The sequence below is a fragment of the Chenopodium album genome, chromosome 18, assembly GCF_948465745.1.
Source record: "Chenopodium album chromosome 18, dcCheAlbu1.1, whole genome shotgun sequence".
Classification (NCBI taxonomy): domain Eukaryota; kingdom Viridiplantae; phylum Streptophyta; class Magnoliopsida; order Caryophyllales; family Amaranthaceae; genus Chenopodium; species Chenopodium album.
The window spans coordinates 15,925,401-15,948,739 of NC_137851.1; the positions used below are offsets into that span (position 1 = coordinate 15,925,401).

The window sequence follows — 23,339 nt, forward strand, 5'->3', positions numbered from 1 at the left end:
TTGTGTTTGAAGTGATGAATTAGTAGCATGTTTGGTTGATTATATGCTTGGAATTGATGTTGGTTGGACATGAAATATTATACAAGCATGTGAATATGATATTTGAAACATAATACAAGTTGAATATATGTGAATCATGGAAGTATGTTTTATTTTTGAGTATCAAGGAAGCATGAAATTAATAAGCAAGGCTTATGTATGTTTAAAAGACCTATAATTAGAATTATTGAACATGATTCATGAATTTTATTATCACCCATTTATTATTGGTGTTGAGTCAAGGAAGTTAGCTTATTTATTTGCTCACTCAAGTAAGTTGAGATCGAGTCAAGAAAGTTTCTAGTGCATTCTATGCACCAAGGTAGTAATCGTGCAAATTTGTGCACAAAACTAGGCAATGAACCTTAATTAAAGTAAATAGTATGTGCTCACTAATTAATTCAAGAATTAATTGAAAGTATGTGTTGATGAATATTATGTTTATTCTTGATTGATTGGCTGGAGTCTTCACATGTTAAATTGGTAAATCACGTAAAGTGTAAGAGGATACGCACCAAAACTCTTAACGTATATACCTTGAGTATGAACATATGGGGGAGTTATGGGGTTTTATATTTAACCATAGCTTCTACAGGGGTACATGACGTTGTACTTTCTTTTATTATTGTTATTATTTCTGTACTGGAATTCCGTCACCAAGGTGTGACATAGTAGGTGCCAATTGGGGTAGCTCCCTGGTTGGAAGCTCCATGTTAATGGGCTATGTTTTTAAGAAAGGAAACTCGTTCGATGCGTAATCCAAAAGATATTAATTAATAATTAATATTGCTAGTTATGAGTCAAAGGTAAGTTGACTGTGATTGTATGGCAAGCATGTTTTTATTACTATTCTTATTGATAGGATATTCATGTTAGTGTGTTGCATATATACTTAGCTTTTGCTGATTCGTACTTTTGTGTTTTTGTTTGACTTTCTTTTGGTTGGCCCTACTATGACCCATTTATATGGTGAGTAGAAGGTTGAAATAAAGGGGAAGTGACAGGTACTTGAAGCATGAAGAGCATGATGGGAATAGGTGTCGAGTGTTACTTGTTATGCTTTCCTAATTTATGTTTTGAATTATTTTATTATGGACTAACCTTTATGTGTTATTTAAAGTTGGATTTTAAAAGGGCCATTTTTTGAATGGTTCCAACTTGTGATTTAATTACTTTTATTTTGTTTTGAGGTTGTGAACTCAAGTTTTATTATAAAAAGTTGGTTTTTATTTTAGACTTCCGTTGTGTGACTTTGAAAAATAGCCATAGTCGTTATCACGGTGGCGGTAATATTTTGGTTATATCCTTAAAAATAGTTTTAATTAGAATTAAAAGAGTAATTTAAATTAAGGGAATTTTCGGGGTATTACAAGCGTAGGGCCTAGCGCATTGCACTAACTTTGCTTTAATTGGATTTTCCATCTTTAAACCTAAACTTTTCTAATATTGCATTAACTTATAAATCGAGGTGTTCAACATGTCAAAGTAAAAAAAATTGACATCCACTAAACCTATTTTGTAGTGCATAATCCCTAAGGCCCTATTTTTTTTTTTTTTTGGCTGCTGTAGTATGTTCTGCTGAAATCTGCTTTACTTTGATCGGCTTTGCTGAAACCTGCTATGTTCTACTTAGTATTAATCTGCTATGCTCTACTTTGAGCTAAGGCTACATTTTATGCTGATTTAAATTTACACAACATTGGCGCCATAAAAATTGTTACCCTCTCTTTCTCTCTCTATGTTTCTTCTGCCATGGCGAAGAAAAAGAAGGGAAAACATGGCTCGAAGAAGGAGGAATCAGCAATGGAGACTTGTAAGATTGCTAGAGAATCGGGTAGCCTAATTGTTGGTGGCCAGAAAACTAGGTCAAAAGGGGATGTGGGTCAAATTTTGCCGTTAGAGCTGGAGCTTGATAAGTAGATGGAACGATGCCTGCTGACTCCAGAATAATCCTTGGATGAGCTGATTACTAGATCGCGTGAGAAATCGAAGTTATCAGAATGGATGACGGTTTTACAGCAGTAGGAAATGGAATTCTGGGTTCGAAAAACAGAGCATCGACGAATTCGATTCAGGTAACTTCAAATCTTCCTGAAATTGATTTGAATCATAATGATGATGTTGTTCAATTGAATCCTATTGCGTTGCAATTGACTATTGAGGACATACCAGAGGAATTGGATTATTGGAAATTAGGGGTAGTTGCTTTTACGATTTCTGGTAATCCGCGTGTGAAAACTTTTGAGGGTTTTTGCATTAGAATTTGGGGAAATCGAACATTGATAAGGTTATTCCATTAAAGAAGGGGGTGTTCCTTATTTGATTCTTAAATGTTGAAACAAGGGATAAAGCTCTTGCTAGTTTGCATGTAATGATGGATAGAAAACCTGTTTGCCTTAAACAATGGGAGGATGGGATGGATTTGAGTGTGAATGATGCTATAATTCTTGGATGGGTACAACTTCCTTGTCTACCATTGAAGTATTGGAGTAAAAAGTGTCTGGAGAAAATAGTTGGGTTGATTGGTGTGCCTATTAGGCCTGATTCAGCAACTCAAGCTAGGGACAGGGTTGCTTATGTTAGGTACCTTGTGGAGATGGATATTAACCAACCCTTTTTTGAGACAATTTCTTTTATAGATGAGAAGGGAGATGTGTTTGATCAGAAAGTGGTTTGGGAATGGAAGCCTCATTGGTGTTCTGTTTGTGGAGAGTTGGGGCATGGTGATGGGGTGTGTCAAAAAAAGAAACAGAAAACTAGACTGGTATGGAGACCAAAAGCAGTGCAGAAGGAAGGACAGGAGATTGCAAAGGATAAAAATCAAGATTTGTCAGAATCTGATCCAGTGTTCATTCTTGTGAGAAGGGAGAAGGTGAGTCCTATTAGGGTTACAAATCAAAGGAAGGAAGTGAGTGTTCATAATTCTTTTGCTTCATTGAGTGAAGATTTTCCTCAAGGGGAAGAACATAATGAGATGGAGACAGAGTCAAGTGTTTTTTGGTGTTATAAGTGAAGCTGCTGACAAACAATTTGTTCTTGTAAAGGAACATGGATAGAGATGTGATTTGGAATTTAGGGGCTTAAATAGCCCTGATAAATAAGCAGCTAGAGATCAGGAATTTTCTGAGAATGCATAATATAGGCCTTTGCTGCTTGATTGAGACTAAGGTGAAAGTGGTTAATTTTCCCGCTATATACCAAAGAATGTTTTCTGGTTGGTGTGTCACTTCAAACTTCACTCAGATTAAGGGGGGAAGGATCTTGGTGGCTTGGTTAAGTGATATGTTCCAGGTGGATATCTTGGTTTCTTAACCTTAACTTATTCACACTAGGATTGTTAATAAGACTCTTCAAAAGTCTTTAGAATTCTCTTTTGTCTATGGTTCTAATGATGTTGGACAAAGAAATCTTGTATGGGAAACTCCTAAGGATATTGCTGGGAAGTGCACTGGTCCTTGGGTGGTCTAAGGGGATTTTAATTGCCCTTTAAACATTGATGATAGAATTGGTAGTATGATTACTAGTGTTGAGATGGCCCCTTTTAGGGAGTGTGTGAATCATTGTGATTTGCAGGATATGATTCACATTGGTGCCAGGTATACCTGGACTAATAAGCAATTGGGGGATGCTAGAGTCTATAGCAAAATTGATAGGACTTTAATAAACTCTAATTTGGTTAATTCTTTTCCTAGTTCCTGTGTGCATTATTGTTCAGAATTATGGTATGATCATTGTCTTGCTATTGTTCATTTTGATAAGAAAGTGGTTTTTGGGCCTAGAGCTTTTAAGTTCTTTAATATGTGGGGCTCTCATATTCAGTTTAGAGATATGGTGAAGAATGCTTGGAGTGCGAATGTCACAGGAAGGAAAATGTTCCAAGTTTTTAAGAAGCTGAAAGAATTTAAGAAAGCCCTTAAAAATCTTAATAAAACTGAGTATTCTGATATTAGGGGTATATTTCTGGAGACTAAGAAGGAGTTGGTGGATGTTCATGAGAAAATTCAGCAGGACTATAATAATGCTGAGTTGATTGATCTGGAAAAAGGTTTGCTAGACAGATTTGCTGATGTTAGAAAGCAGTACTATAACTTCTTGCAGCAAAAAGCCAAATTAAATTGGCTAGGAGATGAAAACACTGCTTCCTTTCATAAGCATATTAAAACTCAAGCTTATAAGAAGAGAGTGGTAGCTATTCATGATATGAATGGAGTCTGGTGTGAGGATTAGAAGGATGTTGCTAAGGCTTTTGTTGATTATTATACTTGTCTTCTAGGAACAGAATAATAGTGTGATGTTAGAGTTGATCAGAGTATTGTGAATTCTGGTCCTTTAGTCAGTGCTGAGCATGGTGGTTTTCTGTCTGCTCCCTTCACTAAGGAGGAGATTAGGAGGCTATGTTTAGTATTCTTGGGATCAAGGCTCCAGGTCCTAATGGTTTTAATAGTATCTTTTACTAGATGAGTTGGGATATTATTGGGGATGACATTTGTGAGGCTGTTCTGCAAGTTTTTGAGTTTGGAAGATTTTGAAGGAGATAAACCGCACCAATTTGGTTCTAATTCCAAAGTGTGATCAGCCTAGCTCAGTTACAGACTTTAGACCAATTGCTTGTTACAATGTGATCTATAAGGTGGTTACCAAGCTGATTTGCAGCAGATTGAAGAAAGTGTTGCCTCACATTATTTCTCCAAATTAGTCAGGATTTGTCCAAGGAAGGAGAATTTGTCATAATATTTGTATTGTGCAGGACTTGATTGGAAGATATCAAATGAAGAATGTGCCTCCTGGCTGTATGTTCAAGGTGGATATTAAAAAGGCTTATGATTATGTTAACTAGAGATTTCTTAAGGACATGCTGAGTGCTCTCAATTTTCCTGAGCAGTTCACTCAGCTAGTTATGGAATGTTTTTATTATCCTAGCTTCTCTTTAGTGATAAAGGGAGAGGTGGATGGGTTTTTTCCAGGCAAAAAGGGTTTGAGACAGGGAGATCCCTTGTCTCCTCTCTTGTTTGTCATTTGCATGGAGTACTTAACAAGATTATTTAAGAAGATTGATGATCACAGTGAGTTCACTTTTCACCCAAGATGTAGAGGTGTGAAGTTAAACCATCTGGTGTTTACAAATGATTTAATAGTCATGTCAAGGGGTAATAGTAAGTTTGCTGAGCTTTTAATGAGGGGGTTAGCTACTTTTGCAGCTACCTCAAGGCTGGTTGCAAATAGGGGTAAATCTAATGTCTATTTTTGTAATGTGGAGCAAGAGATTAAGGAGAATATCAAGAGCCTTTCTGGTTTTCAGGAAGGGAGCTTACCCTTTAGATATTTGGGGGTTAAAGTGAATGCTAAGAAATTGTCTAAGGATGGTTGTAGTGTTCTAGTGGATAAGATTGTAGCTAGGGTGAGAGCTTGGGGTGGAAGGACCATGTCTTACACTGCTAGAGTTACTCTAGTTAATGCTCTCATTATGTCTTTACACACCTATTAGGCCTCTTTGTTTATTCTTCCTAAATAAGTGCTAGATGGTGTCATGAACATTTGCAGGAATTTTATTTGGGATGGGAAAGCTATTTTTAGCAGATTCCCTCCTATTTCCTGGGATATTATCTGCAAACCTAAAAAGCAAGGGGGTCTAGGGACTCAAGATTGTGTTAAGTGGAATGTGGCTGTTTTGGGGAAGTATATTTGGGATATAGCCAACAAAAATGATAGTATTTGGTTGAGATGGGTTAATCATCACTATATGAAAGGTAAAAATTGGAAGAGAATGAACTGTCCTTCGCAGGCAAGTTGGCAGTGGAAGCAGATATGGAAAGTGAAGGATAGGATTAAAGATGGCTTCTCAGGAAATACTTAGAAGCATAATGCAGCTAGGTATACTGTTGCTTCAGCCTACAGATGGTTACAGGAAGGCAGACCTGATACTCCTCGGTGTAATTGGGTGTGGAATAGGTATAATGTACCTAAACATAGATTCATTCTATGGATTGCAGTCTGGGGGAGATTTAAGACTAGGGAGAAGCTGAAAAATTATGGGATGCTGGAGGATGATAGCTGTCCTCTTTGTCGCAACTGCTCTGAGTCTAACTCTAACCTGTTCTTTGAATGTGATTACAGTCAGAGAATTTTGAGTATCTTGCAGGACAGATTCAGGAAGCAGCTGGGTTTAAGAGTGTGGCAGTGTGCAATGTTTGGTGCTGGAAGGCTAAAAACATATTCCAGAAGCAAGTTTATCAGAGTATATGTGCTGCAATTGTGTATAGTATTTGACAGCAAAGAAATAGGGCCATTTGGGATGCTAGAATTGATAGGCATAGTGTTGTTGTAGATAAAATCTGTTATGATGTATACCATAAAATTAGTAGTGTTTGTACTAGAAAGATTAAGGTTAGTGAGCTTGATTGGGTCAGGGGCTTGTGCCTAGGGGTTTAGTAACCTCGGTGTATTCTTTTTTTGTGTGATTAATAAAATTTTTGCCTTTCTCATAAAAAAAAAATAATAATATTGATAAATAATAAATTATAATTAATTAAAAAATATTTAGTAAAATTAATAATCATTAATTCTTAATAAATAACTAATAATTAATATTTAGTATTGTATATTTAATACTTAATACGGAGTAGTAATTAATAAGTAATAGTCTTTAATATTTAATAATTAAAATTTAGTATTTTATATTTAATAATTAATAATTAGTAAATAATAATTAATAATTAATAAAACGATATTAAAAAAAGAAAACAAAATACTATAATTATAGCACTAAAAAAGCGATAGTTATATTAATGATAATGAAAAAAATAAACATACAACATATTTTATTAAGCTAATAAGAATAATGATAATAAATATGTTAAACAATTGTAACACTAATAATAATAATAATAATAATAATAATAATAATAATAATAATAATAATAATAATAATAATAATAATAATAATAATAATAATAATAATAATAATAATAATAATAATATATGCTACCTCCATTTCTGATTATATTTCTGAGACATAAAATATTCCTTTGTTGTACATAATAAGCAACGAAGATAGTATAAATAAAGTAGGATTTTTTCGGAAGCATTCGGCGCGCCACATAAGAAATATACTTATTTCTACCAATAAGAAAAAATATTTGTATTTTATTTTTGAATTAAAAAATTATATCGCCAGATAAATGTAATGAATTACATTTGATATATCTACAATTTTAATGCCACGTAGATTATAATTCACGAATTAAATTTTTTTAATAAATAAAAAAATAAAGTAAAATATCGAAAAAGATAAATTTATTAAATCAATACTACGATTATAAGAAATCCAAAAACATATAGGAAAAGATAAATCTCCAATAATAAAAAATATTCAAATGATAAAACGCTTAATAAAGTTTGATACCTACTATTATAAAATAAATTCTGATAGTATTTATGATAAGAAATAAAAATTGTTCGTTAATTATAATTAAATTGAAATTTGTGATACCTACCATTATAACTTGACACATCATAAACCACAAACAAAATTTCGTATCAATAAAAAAAATCCATCGAGCGAACTTTGTGTTAGTAATTTTGTGTTAATTTTTGGTTATTAATGCTGGGTAATTTTTAATTTTTAAAATCCTATGTTTAAATTTGTATTTGGGATACTTAACAATTATATTTTTATGTTTTATTTACTATTTTTTTTACATGCAGATCTAACGCATCATACGCCACAAACAAAATTTTGTATCAATACAAAATCCCAGCAAGCGAATTATGTGTTAGTAATTTTGTGTTAGTTTTAGGTCATCTATGTCTGGGTAATTTTTAAAATTTTATGTTTAAATTTATATTTGTAATTATTACTTACATTGTATTTGTTTGGGATACTTAACGATTATATGTTTATGTAATGACACACGATTTGATGTTGTATACTTATTATATGGATGGCTTTGGTTATTATTGGAGATGATGAAAAAATTCCCATGCATAGATTTGATTTTATATCGCAATAATTTTCTTTTATTGGTAAATGTATTGATTTATTTTATATAAATGTAAGGATATAATTTATATCAATTTCAGTTTTGCGTGCTAACATTTCATGATTCAATTTATCCATAGATGTAGTAAGTTGGTTGTGAATGAAGTTAGTGATTCTATCGAAGAAGTAAAAGATATAGTAAAACAATAAGTAATGATTTAGGATTTAAATTATTAAAAATATTAAAAATTTAGATTTTCACATTATAGATTTTATATAATGGATAAAATATCATATTTACAATATATTTATATTTAATAAATTCATTATGTATAACAGTAAATAAATTAAAATTAAACTTTTGTAATTTTTTTTGAAAGATTTCCTTTTTATATTGATTTTTTTTAATAATATTAATCGTAATATCAAAATATAATTTATTCAGTAATTTTTTAAAATTATCTAAATCCTAATATCTAAAGATGATTTTTAGTTTTTTTTTAAGATAATTTTTAGCTTTTCAAATAATTTAGGAAATGGAAAATCAAATAATTAAAAACTTTAGATGAAAAAAACCGTGCATCGCACGGACATTCATCTAGTAATACTACTACTACTATTACTACTACTAACAACAACAACAACAACAATGATAACAACAACAACGACAACGACAACGACAACAATAACAACAACAACGGTAATTATGAAGATAATAATAATGATAATAATAATAATAATAATAATAATAATAATAATAATAATAATAATAATAATTGTTATTTTGATTATTATTTTTATTATTATTATTATTATTATTATTATTATTATTAGTATTATTATTATTATTATTATTATTATTATTATTATTACTACTACTACTACTATTATTAGTAGTATTATTACTACTATTATTAGTATTATTATTACTACTATTATTACTATTATTAGGCTCGTGCTGCTGCTCATATTTTTACTAATAATAGTAGTAATATGTAAAAAAAGAAAAAAAAATCTCCAAATAACATCTTTCTAGCTCCATTGATTACAAATCCAAGTAATCACCTCTTGGTGAAAATAATACCAATGCAAAGTACTTGATCCTAAATAAAAGTTCATACCAAAAGTGTTCTAATAAGATTAACATTCAACCCAAGTCTTTGCGAATAGTCCTTTCTAGATAAAGTTCATGCCAAAAGTAGTAGCTTGTGAATAACACCTAGTTAAAAACCATACATGAAACCACCACATAAGATTTAAGCATCAACATTTCCACTTCCTCGTAGAAGACTCTTAACATAAGCACTTTTCAAAGCGTCGGGACACTTTAAAAATACCATGAGCTTGTTTGGTTGTGCGGTTAGAATGTTAGCCACTTCAAAAACTTGGGATTCCGTGACACCTTCTAAATTGAAAGAGAGTAGTTCCTCTAGCACTTGCTCACTCTTTTCAACTAATTTTTGCTTTCTTTCATCCGCACGTTGTTCACGATCATCAGTGCGTGCCATCACATTTGCCATAGTGGAAAGATGAACATTCATGTCTTTCATGAATGCTTGTAAGCTAGCCAACTCATTACTTCCAACACCACCTTTTGTCTTTCTTTTTTTTTTGGAAGTTTTTTCAGTCTTCATCTTTTTTGAAGGAGGAGAAGTAACGGTCTGAGTGACATTACCACTAGCAGCAACTCCCTCATCATCACTTGAATCGAGTAAAACCTATGGGGGGGCAACAGTTTGCAAATTGTTGATTGCTTCAACAAAATCTTCAGCTGGTTTTCCAGTTGCATAATCCTTGACATAAACATTCATGAGTTCATGGAAGTGGGGAAATGAAACTCCATACAAGTTTTTGCAGCTTGGATGTTTTTGAAAAACACAAAAATTCCCAAAATGCTCAAATATACAACATCATGAGGTATCTCAAACATAATTTAAATGACATTCCACATAGGAGTTCTCATGCAAATAAATGTGATAATGCCAGGGGCTAAGCTTATGGGAGCACAATATTTAAAGGACATAACAATATAATCAAATATAATACAATAGAGGATAGATAAATGAGCAAAAGCTTGCATATTTTACCTTATTTCCCTTCCATAACATAACTGATCATAATGTTTACAGGGACATCGCTTAATAGCCAAATCCTTGTGTACAGGGAGATTCTTACTCTACACTATTATAACAATTTCTCAGTTATAAGTAACACCATAGCCTGAACACCATGAAGCATCTTACCCTAAGTTTCTGTTTCATAATGTTTCTCATAGTGGCAGGGTAGTCTAAAGCTCTAAACTATAGTTCCTATGCTTGCTAACTATTCAAAACATAGTTCCTGCTAGCACTACAAACAAAATCCTGAAATTAGATTTTTATTTAAAAACTGATGCACTTGTATAAATAGTTCCTGCTAACTATAGTTCCTATGCTTCCTTGTATAAATAGTCCTTCAAATCTTTATAAAAAAATATCAAAAATGCTAAGCATCCACAACCATAGGAATATAAACAAAAATAGAAAGTATTCAAAATAAAAGTTCATGACCTTAAAAAAGTTATCATACCTTGCAAAACTCATCATAAACAGCCCGGTCCACAAAAACCATTTTTTTGGAATCACCCCAAACCAATCCACTTGTATTTAACATAGTAGAAATAGCCCTAAACTTTGTTCCAAGTGTCTTTAGTTGAGAATCGATGTGTGGCATAGCCTTCAACCCACAACCAGGAAGAGCCTTACCTATGATATCCTCTAAGCGAACCATGTAGCCGCTTCTGAACCCATTTTCACACTTCCAATGAGGATCAACAGCTAGCTCTGACAATGCTTCTATAAGAACTTTATCTTCTTGAGCGGTCCAAAATCGTTTGTTTTTTTCCCCTTCCACCTCCACTTGCACTACTTTCATCCATCCTACTAAAACATTTGAACCATATTAACATGTCAAAATAACATTGCATATATATAAAAATGAAATTAACAAACAAAATATTCAATACAAGTACATAAAGGAAATTATTATAAGTCCAACACAACATCCATGACTTAATACAACAATAAAAAAAAAACACGAAATTGAAATAATGATACAAGTCTCAAGTTCAAATAACAAATACAATGTTGTTTAATAAACAAGAATAATATCACAAAGTACCTCTGCGGTGTCTAGCCCTCCAATCATTGAACATATTTTGGGCCATTGTATTTCGAAAATTAGTCCATGGATCGGTTACAACAATGGAGATTATGTACTCCACATCATCTTCATCACTAGCATCACCATCATCATCATCATCATCACTGTCACTTTCCTCAAACAAGTCATCATCATCAAATTCTTCAAGCATGTACCTTTTTACCAAGTTATGTAATAAGGCACAAGAAAGCACAATTCGACCATGTGTTTGTAAACTAAAACAAGGACTTCTAAGAATTCCCCATCTTCCCTTGAGTAACCCAAAGCATCTCTCAACTACATTTCTAGCTTTTGCATGCCTTAAGTTGAAATATTCTTCGGTGGTTTGAGGTTGACGGGGGCCATTATTCCATTCTCTAAGATGATAAAGATGCCCTCTATATGGTGCAAGGAATCCTTCTCCATTAGTATATCCTCTGTCACATAGATAATAACAACCTTGACAAATTTTTTTTTAAAAAAAAATTACTCTCTTACTGAGTCAATTTCAAATAAAGTCTACTACGTCAATCAAATTACCTTTTGGAACTTTCAACCCATTAGGCCTAGAAATAGCATCTCGAAGAATCCGACCATCATGTGCCGATCCCTCCCAACCAGGTAAGACATATATAAATTCCATTTTGGGTGAGCATACTCCTAGTACATTCATAGCAAGGGTACCTTTTCTAGTGCGATATTTGGATCGATCTTCACAAGGAACATTAACTAGAATCATTGTACCATCAAGGGCACCTAATGAGTTCTACAAAACAAACAATATCACTTTAAATTATGTAATGGTCTCTCTATTTTATCTCAAATTAAAGTGTTGGTTTTTTAATTTACCTTGAAATATTTCCACCTTTCATCGTCGCAATCCTCTTGTATTGGAGTTGGTTTCTTAAGAAGAATACTATGTAACTTTAAGATTGCTAACAAACAAGCATGAAATTGTCTACTAATAGTTTCACCACTTCTATAAAAAATGTGCACCAATCATTCTATTTTTATTATGGTGAGCTAATGTGTATAAGAAGCCCGCAACCATCTCTTCCAAACATGTGTTTCTTGTTTCATTTAAACCACCAATATCTCTAACCATTTCTAAAAGTACACCAAATGTGTATCGATTTATACGAAGATAGTTCCTACACAAAGTGTCACTTTCTCTAATCATTCTATTCAAGTTGTGCAATCTCATTTTCCTTCTAGTTTTTTTATCTAGCTTAAGATAATGGGAATTGTATATAGTTTTTCTCATTGAGTAACACATCAAATGTAGCAACACAACACAATTAATCATAGTAATTATGAATCGAATAAAGTCCCAATTTCTATTCCTTTTCAAAGAAGTACCAATTCGAGCCATTTTCTGTAGAAAAGAACATCAACAACAACATATCATTGACTAGTTTACATACATATCATTTATACTCAAGATATATAAAAATCTCAAGCTAAACAAATATATACATATACAAGAACATTAGTATATATAAACATCAAATTAGCATTCATTCAAGGAGGAAAAAAAAACAACAACAAATATACACTGTTTCGTAATTCCAAAAAAAAAAAAAAAAGATAAATCCTTCAAATCGCAACAGTGAACAACAAATGAACATCAATCATTATGGAGGTGGTTGATAACGTGAACAATTCCTCAAGAATTAGGAATAATGTATAAATTACCCAACAATTTATGAATAAAACAAAAAAACGACATGATTAAGGTAGATCTAGAACGAAAACATGAATATTACGGTCGCCGGAGATCGTACCTTGTGGGGATCGGTCGGATGTGGTCGCCGGTGTACAATCTCGGTTGGTTGTCGTGGTGGCCGGAGCTCCGATGAGGGGTGACGGATGCTGAGGATTTTTTAGGGTAAGAGAGGAGAGAGAGAGTGATGGGTAATGAGAGGGGAATGGGAATGCTAAAGTCTGAGGGGGGGGGTGAGGAATCGGTGTAAAAGATATTTGGGTAAACACAAAAATAAAAAAGGGTAAAGGGAATGATAGATGATGACAAACAAACAACAACAAAGGGAATGAGGCTTGTCCATTCCCTTTCCCTTTGATTATACCCCCCAACCAAACGGCCCCTAAGTGTAGAAAAGGAGAAGGGAAGGATTCCATATCTAATTGCTTGACAACTAGATATTTGACCCGCTTCTAATGAGTCGCATCCGCCACAGCCTGTCCAAGAATAAAGTCAGATAGCTAAGATTGTGTCAAAGGAGAAGATCTTGTCAAATCAACATAGACATCATGACCACGCTCCCAGGAATAAAGTAACACATCTGCAGGTCTAAGGGCCCCGTCGTTCCCTGTAGATAACCTAATGTCTACCTCCTTTCTTGCTGAAATCTCAAATCGATAACAAACATCAACAAGAGTATCCTGAACAACATTATGCCGATATTTAATACCCACTATACCAGCACACGACACCGCGTGATCACCGAAAATATCCCCAGTGAAAACCCATGAACAAGCAGAGCATGGCGTCGAGACAGAGAATAATGGAACACCTAAGCGGTAACACAACACACATCGGTAAGTCTTTGCGTTCATCGTCTGACCCAACCTTGAAATAGGAACTGCCCGAAGCTAAGCAGAGGTGTGATCTCCTTGCTACAATTTCCATAATGCTGATTGATGAGGAGATAAAGAAAAGGTTGATTCTACAGAAGCGGTAACCTTTGTGAAATATATATCTGTCAATTTCTTCATCAGTTTAGAGGCAGGGACCTCACTAGGATTACCCAAAATGTCAGACTTAATCGTTCCATTAAACAGACTTAACGCATTCGCGAAGGCTCGACCAAGGCCTACAACGCCAGCATGCCATAGAAATTTTGTCTACAACCGGGTAGCCTGTAACCGAGAGGCAATAAAAGAAAAATGACGAACATCACCTGCGGAATAAACACCAAGTCTTCTAAATGCATATGGTAAGGTGGCAAACCGCCACTGCCAATCGCTAAACCAAGGCTCCGAAGACGTACACTCCAAGGAAGATCGAAGAGCCTCGTCAAAAGTGCGCTGAGTCACCTCAAAAGTACTAGGAGGACAAGTACGCAAAGCAAAGTAGAGTTTAGAAACTCTGGTACATGCCCTAAGCAACAACAACTCACACTGGGGATCATCAAGCTTAGCAATCCTATCAATTAGCGCAATAGTCTTGGTCACCCTCTACATCACAAGCTCACCTCCAAAACTGGGATCGAAACTAGCGAGACCACCAAGAAACTTAACAGTACACTATGTGAAGGTCGAGCAAATTAGGCGGAAATACACCCACAAGCTTGCTTCGAGGGTCTTTTGAAGGCCAGAAAACTTCAGTTTTTTTCCACATTGAAATGTAACCCAAAACGAGGCCCTTCCTCCATAATCAACTGTAGAACCTTCCCCACCACCAAAGTGTCACCAATAACAGTGCATGTCATCCAAATAACACATCTGAAGACATAATTCAAAAGCATATCTGATTTTACAAACCAGGGGCTGTAAAACCTAGTACGTGAAGGCTTATATGGGCATATATTAACTTTAAGTCAATTAAATTTGTACCTTCATCTCCGAATCCATATATAATTTCAGATCTCATTAAGTCATATTTCTAAAAGATAAATGATGGGGTGTAAACATGTTCAAAAGCCCTTTCGTGTTGCCTTCGATTTTGTCCCATTCGTATATATGATCCAAACAACAATTTATGAAATCCAAACTCTTGTTTGCAGCTCCCTTTCTTTTGCTTCTTCCTTCATCCCCTCCGATACAATCATATGACAATTCCCAAAAAGCCACACACATTGACATGTACATGTAGACACCTAATTGTGTCTCCCTAAAAACCAAACCCAGTGATGAATACCTTTCATGTCATTGATTATCGAACGAAGTGAAAGTGTAAAAAGTCTTATGATGCGGTTGTTTTAATAAAAAATACTTCTTTCTGTTTTCGAAAATGTACTCTATTTATGAAAATGTCCAGTCCAATTTAGTTTGGTCCATGATAAGGGTCTAATAATAGTGTAGTTGTATTGGGATCTCAAAGAGCTTTCCAACGATTTATTATAAGCCCAATTCCGATGAATAATGAGGAAGTTATGGCCAAAATACTAAATTGGGCCTGAAATGGTTTTATATGGCATAATGATCAAGTGGAGGGCCCATTAATTAATATTCCTAAAATTATAAGGATTAACTTTAATCTTCTAGAATAATCTAGAAGGTTATTTTGACTTCTAGTAGAATTAGGATAAATAATTATGTCCTTTGGAAAATAAAGAATTTTATTTGGAATAAAACAAGTGTTTTTAAAAAGAATTAAATCTGGTTTTAAAAGAGAAGTACGGATGTTAATTAGTCTAACTTAATCAGATTAAGGACTCTGTACGGATTTTAGAAAACGTGTGAACCATCGCGAAACGACAAAGCTGTCGCGCCGCGCTGGACGCTGTCAGCGACAAAGCAGTCGCTCCGCGCTGGACCTTGTCGTGCCACGACAGAAGTAGTTTTATTCTAGATTGGATTCGGTCTTTTTCTGATCGTTTCCGGACTATTTTTCTTATAAATAGGGTCGTTATTCCTCGTTTTCAATCATCAACAATTCATCAACAATCATCTAATTCTATTCTTTTCTTTCTCTTAAGCAATAGCTTATTCTTTCTCCTTCTTTCTATGCCTAGCCTTTTTACAAACACAATACCGCATTCACGAGTTCTAGACACACCTAGCCAAGCTCGGAGTTGCTTTTGCCCTAGACGTGAAAGGTTGATAATTTATGAGGGTTTGGTCCCAAATCCCTATTTTGATTATTTAAATTAATTGTTTAATTTAATATTTTCCTTGAAGTTACTAACGCGTGTATTGTTTTGATAGAAAGAGATACGAGGCATTGAATAAGTAATTAGATTACTTCTTAATTATTCTTTTGATATAGAAATCATGCTTAGATTATATTAATTCCTAGTATCATGTTAGGATGCTTTTATTGCTTTCTAGTATCATGTTTAGGTTGCTTCCTATTTTCTTCTATCATGTTAGTATCATGTTAGGGATAAAGCTTTGATCTTTATTTTTTAGTGACATGCTAGGATTTGTTATTAATCTTGTTAGTATCATGCCTAGGATCTTGCTATTATTATGCTTGATTAAGATTGTTATTATGATGATTGTTATTATGTTGCTTGATATATTGTTCTTATTGCTTGATCACGCCCTCTCTTGCAGGTTTAAAGGAAATTTGTACTTGTAATCACGCTTAATAAGATAATTAATAATCTTATTTAGGCTAATGTGGTTTTAATTCAAGTGATTGCCAATAATAGATTTGTTTGTGCATTAATATTCAACCAACATAGAATAAACAGGTTTTGGGTTAATATATTGATTGTATGTTAGTCAGAAAGCGCACATGAATATGAGAAGAATAAAGTAGAGGCCTATTTTTAGGGCAGGTTCAATCTCTTTTAGGTTGGATTTGTACCTTCATCCCCGGATATCCAGTCATGGTTCCAGACCACTATGGAGTTAGCGATCTCATGGATCGTGAAGGGGTGTAACCTTCACCCTGTGAACGGTTTACAAGTTCCTAAAACTTGTCGCGACACTTTTGCTCTAGCTTCCTTCCCTTTGGACGCCACCATGCTTAAGTGTATGATCACAGTGGGGCTCAAGTGTGGGATGCTTGAAATATTCCCTATAGTTTTTTGGCGACTCCGCTGGGGAGGATTTCTATTTTAATTCTAGAAATTTATTTTGGCAATAATTTAGAATGAGTGGATGAGACTCGAAAAGTTCTAAGTATTCATGTGCGTAATTTTGATTAACATTGTGGCATATGCATAAAATGGTCCGCATTAGATAGACCATCCGTAATGCGTAAAAAACATAGGTTTTTTACACGTAGGAAATTTGGGAAATTTCTTTCACAACTAGAATTGAAATAACGCTACGAAAAACTGGAAAATTCTAAGAACAGAAAGCTGCTGAGGCATTTAGGAATTGGCACTGAGAAAACAGTGCCCGTCGCAGTGCGATGGAACTGTCATTGTGCAACATTAATGTCGCGCGGCGACAGGATCATCGTCTCGTGACGGTCCCTGTTGTCTCGTGCTAAGTTCTTCCAATACCGAGCCAGAAATCTACCTTCTTGTTTTGACCAGTTCTAGTACTGTTTGCTCGATTCTACTTCCTGATTAAGTTTTTCTCACTTTTCTGAACCCATATGTGTTCTACATATGGCTATGACCCTCTGGGAATTCACGCTCCATTTGCCCAATCGAACGCTCATTGCAACGACGGGTACATCCGAGTTTGTGAATTCACCAAACCATGGAAGCAAGTTTAACTTGTGGGGTCCCATCTATACGCGCCAACCATTCCAAAGGTAAGGCTTCCGCGCGATGCATCCAAAGTCATAACCATGGACCCTCTTTGACTAACCCTTATCCTTGAACTTTAGAGAACTAGAGCCATGGTTAGGTTGCGAACTCATTGCATCATATTGTGCTTACTTGACTACTTGTGCATCTCTTGCTTGTGCATATTTACACTAACCATTTGTTTGGCTTGTGATTAAGTCTAAATAAACTAATTAGTGACTAAAGGACTTTGCTTAATTAATTGATTAATTAATTTAAGCTAATAAGTATGTCTAAAATCGAGTCATAGTTCCTTTGAGTCAACCCGTATTTTTATTTCCGTATACTGCACAAACGTCAACTTGTTTTGGTCATAGCCGGAGTTTTAGGAAGATTTACGAGTCGTACAACCTGTGGATCTGTAGCCCCGAGTTTTATCTTTCATTTGGAGTTGGTTTCGTCCTATTCTGAAACACAAATCAAAAGTTATGACTGAAATACTACAACCTATCCAGTTTAGTGCACATACGTGAGGTCTTAACTTAGTCTTTGTTTGAGTCTAGTCACATGGTCATGCCATGAGTCTTGAACATACCACTTTCACTCACTATTCAAAAGCACACACTTTGTATATGTGTCACCATGACCATATCTTAGGTTCATGCATGAGTCGCTCTTTTCGTCATTTGAGTTGGGGGTCCACTCTATTCCTAATTTTTCCATATCTCACACTTTCCTTCTTAAACACTTTCTACATTCACATTCCTTCATCTTACATGCTTCCTCCATACATCATTCACCTCACTACACTCTTTTCCCATCCATGCATGTTGAATCGAGTTTGAGTCATGTAATTGACAAACGAAAAAAAGAGGGTAATGATGAAACAAATGCACAAGGCAAGCTTCTCACCAAGATTTCATGCTTTCTTCTTCTTTTTTCAAACTTTTCCCCAATAAGTCTAGCATAAGCACCCTTCATCCTCCTTAGATTTATTTCTTAGAGTTTGATTTTTACCCTTCACTTTTTAAATAAAATGAGCATTTATTTTCTTGCATATGATCATTGCATTGCATTTAAAAAAAAAAAAAAAATCAATGCCGAACTAAGCACAAGGTATACTTATGATTTGAGGCACCCCTTGTAGCCATATCGTATCATCTTCACCTTTTAAATATAAATCCTTTCTTGATAAACCACTTTGAGCCTCGTCTAACGATAGACCTTTCTTTCTTCAACACACATTTACCTAACCTTGGGATGAGATGGTGTGCAACTCATGAATTTTCAAAAGCTTGAGTGATTTCAAAAATATTAAAATAGCAGAAAGCAATAACAATATAAATGTAATACCCCTCATGATTGCTTTAAAGGAGTTTGATACACTACTCATATAAACAAGATGCATCTTCCTTTTAGGAAACTCATATGCTAAGAATACTCCATAGTTAAGCGTGCTTGGCTGGGAGTAGTCTTGGGATGGGTGACCTCCTGGGAAGTTTTCCTAGGGTGCGCATGAGTGAGGACAAAATGCGCCGGAAGGACTCGTGTTGGTTTGTGGGGACAGTTGTTAGCCCTCGATGCGCATTTCGTGACAATAAGCCCCTCCCTAATCTGTTTGGGGGTCTGGGTGTTACAATAAAAGTGTGAAAAAGGGCAAGTGCTCCAATGTCTTTGATATGAACATGTCTTTGATATGAACACGTCTCAGATTGCGTCTCTTATCGAGTGCTCGGTACCGTGCCTGAGAAACATGAATGTCAAGTGAGTGATAGACCGCATGATCGGGATTGCCCACACTTATCAAAAAATGCAAAAGCAAAAAAAGAAAGAGAGCAAACAAATAAACAAAAGAAAGAGACTTTAAAAGTGAGAAACCTCGAGCATACAAATATAAAGATTCAAATGCAAGGTTGCATACCTTGGGGGCTTATCTAGGGTCTTAAGCTTTTTATCCCCTTCTTCTTCAACCTTTAGCCTAACCACATTACAACCCTTAAAAGACCTCTTTGAGGTATACACACACTTGTGCAAGGTTCGGCTAGAGCTACGTTCGGCCGATTCCTAACGGATAAGTAGGCAACTTCACATTGGGGTGTGACCGTAATAAAAATGCATTCATATTCATCATGATCATATCAAGGGATCGCCAATGCTTATCCCTATCCATGTAGAGCTAGACTTGGGGGCTTGATCCTTACATCATTAGCTTACCTATCCTAAGAGTCACCATTATTTGACTTTTCTTAAAATATCTTTGCCGGCCACACATGGCTTTGTTTCTTCTCCCTCCTCTTTATTTTCTTACTTTATTTATTAGTTTGGGTTTTGTTTTTATTGTTTAAAGTTTGTTTAATTAGTATAAAAGCCATGTTTTAAATTATATTTTCAGATTATTATTATGATTATTATTTTCAGATTTTGATATAATTAAAGTTAGAGTTTTAATTTATGAAAGATGGGATTCTAAGGTTCTTTCATAAATTGATTTGGGGGTTTTGAATACCCATTAATTTTGACTATTACCCAAGTATAAAGATATGATTTTGATGATTTTTTAGGGGAGTTCTAATCAAATAATGTTGTTGGAATTTTATTAAAAGTAGTAAAAATGTGATTTTAATGAAAGGGTTTAATTACCCATTAAAGAGAGGATTATTTAGGGGTTTTTAAATAATTTTCAGATTATTATAAGTTATTTAAAGTGAGTTTAAGTTGCTGGAAATTGTGTATACAAGGGTAATTAATATAGTATTATTGTCCCTTTATGTAGGAGACTTGATTCGGGAATTGTAGCAGTGTAATCAACTACTTTAAAGGCTTAAATGAGGTACGTTCGCGTACTTAGCATATTTTTGATGATGTAGTAACATGATAGGCTTGATTATTTAATCATATGTAGTATCATGCTAGATTATGATTGGAAATTGTAAATTGGTTAATATTGGTGATTGAATTATGAAGCATGATTTATTTGTGATGGATTATTGAATGGAAATAATTATTTTGGGCATGTTATATATGAGCCACACTTTTATTATTGGCATGATAGAGCATGTTTAATTAAACTAATTGTTTAATTTGGTTTGGAATATTAAAAAGGAATATTATCATGGTTTATAAAATTTTTGTTGACGCTATAAGCATGAGGAATGAGCTATGTAAGTGCCTATGTACACGAGGAATAAATTATATGTTGGTGCCTTAGTGCACTTAAGTTGTTTCTAACACCGAGGGATAGGAGTTTTGGCACATTATGTGTTTAAGGTGTCTTTGACACCGAGGTTGATTTAAAAAGAGTTCAACATTAAATATTATGTGGTCACTAATTATTCAAGAATTAAATTGGAATGTTTAATTATTTGAATAATTATTATGATTGAATGATTATAGTTTGAGAGTCATCACCAAGTTTAATAATATATAAAACAACGTAAAGTGAAAGAGATTACGCACCAAAACTCTTGGAACGTATATACCTTGAGTATGAACACATAGGGGGAGTTATGGGGTTTTATAATTAACCATAAATTCTACTGGAGTACAGGACGCTGTACACTCCTTTTTATTAATATGCGCAGGAATTCCGCCACTTATGAGTGGTTCTTTTATACTGGCACGGTTAGTCCCGTGTTAGTACCCCTTTATTGGGGCAGGTTAGAGGGGAAACCCGTTCGATGCGTAATCAAGCTAAATAAATAAATTAGTTATTTATTGGATAGTCATGTCGTATGTTGTGTGTTTGTGAACGTGTGCAACACGGTAGGTTGTGTGATGATAGGGTGAAAGCATGTTAGTGTTTTTTATTTACGCTTATGTACTCAGCATTGCTGATTGTGTATTTGTATGTTTGTTTTGCCTTGTCTTTACTTTGGCCCTACAACAACCCATTTCTAATGACGAGTAGTGGGGACAAGTAGAGAGGAGCTTTTTAGGTGATGAAGCATATTCATGGTGGGCATGAGTGAAGAGCGAATCATGTTTAGTTTCCATAAGACTATGATGTAATTTATTGCTTTATTGATTATAATATTATTATGCTTGTGAGACTAACGCAAAGGTTTTCAAGACTTATTTGGTTTAATAAGGGCCTACAATGGTTCCAAGTTGTAGGTTGTTTTTGTTTGACTCTACTTTCGTTTGGTTGACTTTTAAGTTGACTTATTTTAAACGATTTTAAAGATAGTCTTCCGCTGTGTGTCTTTGATAATTACCTTAGCCGTTTTTACGGTGGCGGTAATATCTTAGATTTTCCTATTTTGAGTATTATAAAGGGTAAAACGGGTATTTTAAAGGAAAGGAATTTCTGGGGTGTTACATTAGCGATCTCATGGATCGTGAAGGGGTGTAACCTTCACCCTGTGAACGGTTTACAAGTTCCTAAAACTTGTTGGCGACTCTTTTGCTCTACCTTCCTTCCCTTTGGACGCCACCATGCTTAAGTGTATGATCATAGTGAGGCTCAAGTGTGGGATGCTTGAAATATTCCCTACAGTACACTTTCATGTAAATAAATTTGTACCCACAATTAGTAACTTTACTAAGAAAATTATTGTTGGTTAACAGTTTTTTCGGTTCATTTCTAATTAATTAGGAGAAGTTGAGACTTAAAGATTATAAACCCTATTCAGTTCAATAAGCATTATTTCAAAATCACCTCAATGAACATGTTTTATATATGTTTGACTCTAACCCTTGAGGATTTAGGCTTTGTTAGCCCAATGCTCTATAAGCTTGTAATCAATCTTTGTACTAACCTACCAGGCACCAATTCACCAAAGCATGGCAATGACTAATACTCAAGGTATGAGGCATGAAGCTAAGATGTCGATATGTGGTCCAATCATAATCCTTCTTAGAATAGGAAGGCACACCTGAATCAACCTTTTAACCTTGGACCCTCTTGGCCTCTTGACTATCCAAATCTAACCGATAGCTATTGAACATAGATTCTTGCCTCTCGATTGGAATTCTTGCTTGTAATTGATGTGACTTAATTAACTTTCCGATCCTATGTGAATATGACTTATTTGAATGTTTTCCTTGTTTCACTCAATGCTAATCCTTACAGTTATCCAAGTACTCCTCTGTCTTAGTCCAAATCATCTTAATTATTCTATGAGTCTCGAGACTTGGGAATGTCTCCCACATTTCGTGGAGTCCATGTAATCTGAATTTGTTTCTCACATTAGTGCACAATTGTCTTACTAGTAAAATGACCAACATCCATATTAATCTGGTTCTCCTCATTCATTGATATTGTTAAGATGTTTATTGGAGACAACATAGGCACAAATATAAAGTGAATCAGCAAACTTTCAGGAACAGAAGAAGTATGATGTTTTAGTTGCCAATAAATATGATTTTTTAATTAATATAAAAATCAATTCTATCTATTAACAATATGTTTCAATAAATAAATATGAGCTTCAATTATTATGATAATACTATTATTATGGAGTAATTGATATATAAATGGATCATTTAAATAGAAATTAGTTGAAGAGAATAGGTTTTTACTTGAAAATACCCATCCACACCTTGAAGCATATATTAATAATTTCATTAAAACCTTAGACCTAACATAAAAGTTGTTCTAATATTAATTTAATAATCTTAAAAATGGTCCACCCAAATTTCTTCAATATGTCACTTTTCTAAGTGACCACACATATTTCCTTTTTAGGCGTATTTGGTGGTGAATGAGTGCGATTATAGATAACACGAGCTTTACAATATCTAATGCTTCGTATTATTCTAATCTTAAA

General features: G+C 34.2%; 1 protein-coding gene and 1 pseudogene across 2 annotated transcripts; one reads left to right on the plus strand and one right to left on the minus strand.

Moving 5' to 3' along the window:
• The first annotated feature begins 2,039 nt into the window (after positions 1–2,039).
• On the plus strand, positions 2,040–5,524 carry LOC145591915 (uncharacterized). Its single transcript, XM_081648398.1, has 8 exons — positions 2,040–2,326; positions 2,422–3,039; positions 3,372–3,498; positions 3,613–4,255; positions 4,373–4,464; positions 4,562–4,669; positions 4,787–4,840; positions 4,922–5,524. The coding sequence occupies exons 1-8, from the start codon at positions 2,040–2,042 to the stop codon at positions 5,522–5,524; spliced, it is 2,532 nt and encodes an 843-aa protein (XP_081504524.1).
• Positions 5,525–11,150: 5,626 nt separating this feature from the next.
• On the minus strand, positions 11,151–12,591 carry LOC145593185 (uncharacterized; annotated as a pseudogene). The gene is made up of 3 exons (XR_014102564.1): positions 12,047–12,591; positions 11,738–11,963; positions 11,151–11,656 (listed from the first exon to the last, which is right to left on the minus strand). The product of XR_014102564.1 is annotated as an uncharacterized LOC145593185 (transcript).
• Positions 12,592–23,339: the final 10,748 nt, after the last annotated feature.

Excerpts from the sequence above, each read along its gene's own strand:
- LOC145591915 (XM_081648398.1), top strand. The coding sequence starts at position 2,040 with ATGGATGACGGTTTTACAGCAGTAGGAAATGGAATTCTGGGTTCGAAA. Across the intron at positions 3,040-3,371 it reads ACAGAGTCAAGTGTTTTTTG|GATTGTTAATAAGACTCTTC; the intron begins GTGTTATAAGTG and ends TATTCACACTAG. Across the intron at positions 3,499-3,612 it reads GGAAGTGCACTGGTCCTTGG|GATATGATTCACATTGGTGC; the intron begins GTGGTCTAAGGG and ends TGTGATTTGCAG.